The following is a 4,973-nucleotide window of genomic DNA, read 5'->3' as shown; positions in this document are numbered from 1 at the left end:
AGTCATTATATACTCTTAAGAAATCTACAAACTATAATGTAAACAAATTTCCTTATGTTATGCAATATCTTCCCCAGCTCTGAAATACATACTGAAAACACAGGTATGCCTAGAAGTAGTATAACCTTAGCAACTATTTCCCAAATGTATACCATTTCATATTCAATAAACGTAACTGACGCAACTATTAAGACTGCTACACAATCTAGATCAGACTGTAAATGTAGCTTACATAAAAAGAGTTCTTAGGAAAATTAATGCACACAAACAAGAATTACCTTTGCAATTTAGCAGTTTATACGTGATTAACAAGTAAAAATATTGCATCACAAAATACCTTAATTCTTGGAACAAGTCTGAAAGAATTTAGCAATTAAACTCAGAAATTGAACTCAAGACAATTTAAATTTAAATCAGGGAATGTGACTACAAGTAATAAAAAAACCACACCTAGATTCACTTATCTAAAATCATCAGGATGACAAGAGGAACAGATTTTTAAAGACCTAATTACCTGTGGCCAGAGGTCACAGACTACATCACAGTCACAGTGGATTTGGTTCCAGTCTAGTTACCTGCAGTAGTACAGCTCAACATCAGTATCAGCCACACTATTTTCAGGGTCTATTCAGCTCTAGAAACACAACCACCAGATCTAGGGAAACCTTGAACTAATGATCTTGCCAGAGATTTGACTGGAGAACACGACCTAATGGTTCCACAGTCTGGTTGAATTCAGCTGGGCTGAGCTGCTCCAATTATGTCTCACTTGAGCACAGGGCATTGCTATTTTTATGCCTGCTTTACAAATTCGAAAATGCCAGCAGGCTTATTTGCTCCACATTATCTTGCATGAGAACAGTAGCCAGTGATGAACTGTGCTGTATCCCACAGTAAGACTCCCTACCCGACACATACTCAAAGTTGTGTAAAAGACATCAACTAGCACGTGCAGAATCACAACTGTTAATCCCAGACAGATTCTACTAACAGTTTTTAAAGATATCAAATGTCTCAAGACTAACAACTCATTCCCATAAACCAGATTTTTACACTATCAACTACATTCTGAGCATTGAGGCAATATATGACTGAGGATGTGCCCAATTCTCTAAAGTGACTTCCAGAAGTACTACGCTATCTGACTGACTTTACCAGGATTATGGCCACTAGGCACTTCTCAGAAGTTTCAGTAGCTTTCTAATAGTTTTATTCCGGAAATAAATATCAGAGTAGAACTCAACAGACAATGCTTATACGTTAACATTTGAACTAACCTGTTGAAGGAGAAATGCAATAATCATCTTCTACTGATTGGCCATACACATCATCATCTTCAAAATCTATGAATCAGAAACAGTAAGATTAGTCTGCGCAACTTCTAAGAAATTAATGTTATAATTCAAAGGGTAGCTTTTACACAAGGTTTTAAGAAATTATATATCTCTAGTATTCCAGAAGTGCAGTTAAGTATTACTTACATACACAAAAAATACTTAATTACAATAATAGATTTTTAATATTTAATACTCTACTCATTAGGAAGGCTGAAAATTTTCAAGACCTGCCATGCTTCACACCTCCTCCTTTTGCATCTCCTTTGGAAGGCTGCCCTCAAAGTTCAAACTCAGTCTTCTACAGTTCCAAAAGCCTTTATCCAAGGCACTTCTCTTCATATTTGTTTGACCTCTCAATAGTCTTAATCAAAGTTCAGTTACAATCTCTGCTCAAACAACTTAGGGTCAGCATTTCTCCTCTGTATCTATCGACTTCTCAGCTTTCTTCTCTGGTCTCTCCTCACAGCCATCTACCTTTCAACTCAAGGCCAGCAAGGCAGAAACAATTCACAATTCCCTTTGAATATGCAAAATTGTTTCAGCCAAAAGGCAAGAAAGTTATACAGTTACTTAAAGACAGCCATGTACTTTCCCCACTAAAAAAAAAAAAAGTATCAGGAATCGGTTATCAGGAAAGACAAAAAGAAAGTGAATTATCCTCCCTCACTCCTCTGAAAAAACTTATTATGTAGATCTTGAAACTAAAATTTGTAATTTTCAATAAGTAATAAGGAAATGCATTATAAAAGTAATGAAGTATGTTTAAAAATGTTATTGCATACACAAGGCAGTTTCACAAATAACATGTATTGTTTGCTGTTTTAAAAGACTGAGAGAAAAAAAGTAGCTACCAGCTACTACGGTATCCATTTATGGACCACATACCTGGGACATCAGAAACACTGTATCCACAGAAGCGCACAGAATCACAAAATTATTGAGGCTAGAAAAGACCTCCGAGATCATTAAGTCCAGCCCATGACCCAACACCACCACACGGGCCAGACCAGGGCACTAAGTGCCACATCCAGTCTTTCCTTAAACACCTCCAGGGACGGTGACTCCACCACTTTCCTGGGCAGTGCACCCCAGTGCCTGAGCACCCTCTCAGGAAGTGCTTCCTGAGATCCAACCTAAACCTGCCCTGACAAAGTTTCAAGCTGTGCCCTCTTGTCCTGTCACTAGTTGCCTGGGAGAAAAGCCTGGCCACCACCTCACTACAACTTCCCTTCAGGCAGTTGTAGAGAGTGATAAGGTCCCCCCCCCCGAGTCTCCTTTTCTCCAGGCTAAACAACCCCAGATCCCTCAGCCTCTCCTTGTAAGACTTTCCCTCTAGTCACAGTATCACAGTATGCTAGGGACTGGAAGGGACCTCAAAAGGTCATCTAGTCCAATCCCCCTGCCAGAGCAGGAACACCTAGATGATGTTACACAGGAAGGCGTCCAGGTGGGTTTTGAATGTCTCCAGAGAAGGAGACTCTTCATGAGCCTCTTGCTCTACCCACCTATAAAAGGCTCAGAATTTGGGGCATGAAAGGTCCATTTATCCTTCAACACAGAACTAGAAAATCAGAGTAAACTTAATGGTGGCATACCTGGCGACAGGGAGGCTGGACTAAAATAATCTCTAAGGTCCCTTCCAGCCTGGGCCACTCTATGATTCTATGATCTATAATCCACTGTAATTTTCAAAAAAAAATGCCAACCAAAAGCAGCAGATAAAAGGGCTGGCACAAGTGTATGAGAAGTTTAATGAAAAACTCAGGGAGCTACTTCGGAAATTAAGTACCATAGGATAAAAAAAACATATTCTAGGCTTGCTTTGATTATTTATCTTTAAGAAAAGAGCATATTGTCTACTTTTTGACCATGTTGAAAAGAACACATCATCTCCTCATTCCATACTAGGACTAATTAATCTATCAAAGGTCTAGAGAAAAACTATATTTTTTTTTCAAGGAAGGAACACTTTTTGTAGTTGGCCAATGCTCGGAGAGTGTCAAGGAGAACTCCAAGATGACTTCTGTGTATAGTTACCATTCACAGCTAGTAGCAAGTGAAATCAAGGTAAGTCTTGTCAGTGAACCAGTCTTGTCAGTGAACTTGAACCACTTATACACTCAATACCAGTTTAATTTCTAGAATAATAAAAAGAAACCTTGGTGAAAATGGCTCAGCTTGCACTGAACATAAAAAACTAATCATTAAAAAACTATAGAAATTACAGAGAACAGAGTAGAAGACACAGAAGCAGTCCACATATCAACAGCTGTATCACCAACATACACTCAGCTGGAATATCCCATTCAATTCTGACCACAACACCTCAAGGAGAGAGCTGAAAAAGACTATGGTCAAATACAGGCCAAAAGATCAAAGGCCTCAGAAGCCTTCCTAGCAAAGGAGACCAAAAAATACCACAAATATTTACTTTAGAAAGAAAATAATTGAGCCAGACAAAGCATTACAGAATCCTAAGTAGATATAAAAAGAACATATAGCATTATATCAAATTTTTAAAAAAGAAAAAACAGATGCAAAAGTGTACCTCATTTGTAACCGAAAAGCAGTACACGGTGTAAGTATAAATACCACACATATACACACTTCTAATTAAACCCAATGTGTAACGCAGCAGTAAAATTTTAAATAGCAATAGAAACATATGGCTGCTGCAAATTACTAAGTATCTCAGCAATTCTAATGAGTGTACAAACACTGAAATGGATTCTACAAATTGAACACTCAGCTTCACAGAAGACAGAGATTCAGTTGAAATCAACATTGCAATCAATCTGCGATGACAAAAATCTCTAGAGGATGAAAGAAATCAAGCAGTAAAATCCACAATCTAGTTTAAGGTTTTGCCTATATTAGGTAAATTTGCACTAGTAAAATGTGTAAGGTATGCCACACAGGTGTCATGTCTCACATGGATTTACGTAACTGGCCAAAAAAATCCAAAATTACAGTGCAAAACCAATTTGTGCTACTATAATACATATACACATTGCATCTGTCCACTCAACAGCAAAAGACCAGTGGCAGGCAGAAGTATTTAATGCAATTTTTGTATATAATCTGACAAAGTGAGGCAATAAAAATAGGTGCTTCCATACCAAAGGGTTCTTTAAAATACTAGTGTTTGCTAGAAGTGTGTCCATTTTTCCACAGCCCAAGCCAGCACAATCAAAATCATTGAGAAAAAAAGGGTGCCACTGCTTAAGTTAATGGGACAGGACACAAAGAAAGCTGCAGCATCACTGGTACAAACCAAATTCTTACACAAGAGCCTGTTCATTCCATGCAAGCTTAAGTAAAATGTGACTGAAAAATAGGTTCTTTCTTAGATGCTCAAGTCCATCTTCAACAATTACGTTTCTTCTACAAGGAACAGTTGTTGTTGCCTCTCCTGTATTACTAGAGCTGAACACCACCAACGACTTGCTGGAGTTACACTGGGCAGACAAGCTTTTAGGCTTTACAAGACTAAAGAAGGTGGGGTTTAATCGCACCCAGGCCGATTTCCGAGTCATTCCCGCTTGCCTGAAAAGCAGTCAACTTCGGCAGCTTAAGGCAAGGCGGGCAGCTCCTGCCCAGGCTTGGCCTGCATGCCAGGGAAGCGCTTTCCCCGTG

The 4,973-nt window shown here is 38.7% G+C and overlaps 1 protein-coding gene across 1 annotated transcript in view; it reads right to left on the bottom strand.

Moving 5' to 3' along the window:
• LOC104271050 overlaps positions 1-4,873 on the bottom strand; it is a 9,887-nt gene extending 5,014 nt beyond the window's left edge. Inside the window, exons 1-2 of the mRNA XM_009865597.1 lie at positions 4,759-4,873; positions 1,278-1,343 (exon numbers count right to left, since the gene is read on the bottom strand). Of these exons, the coding sequence (XP_009863899.1) occupies positions 1,278-1,343; positions 4,759-4,873 (181 nt within the window). The remainder of the gene's footprint in view (positions 1-1,277; positions 1,344-4,758) is intronic.
• Between the last annotated feature and the right edge of the window lie 100 nt (positions 4,874-4,973).

The sequence above is a fragment of the Apaloderma vittatum genome, unplaced genomic scaffold (genome assembly GCF_000703405.1).
Source record: "Apaloderma vittatum isolate BGI_N311 unplaced genomic scaffold, ASM70340v1 scaffold36812, whole genome shotgun sequence".
Taxonomy (NCBI): domain Eukaryota; kingdom Metazoa; phylum Chordata; class Aves; order Trogoniformes; family Trogonidae; genus Apaloderma; species Apaloderma vittatum.
The sequence above is the reverse complement of the archived record's forward strand: the minus strand, read 5'-3'. Positions and strand labels throughout refer to the sequence as shown.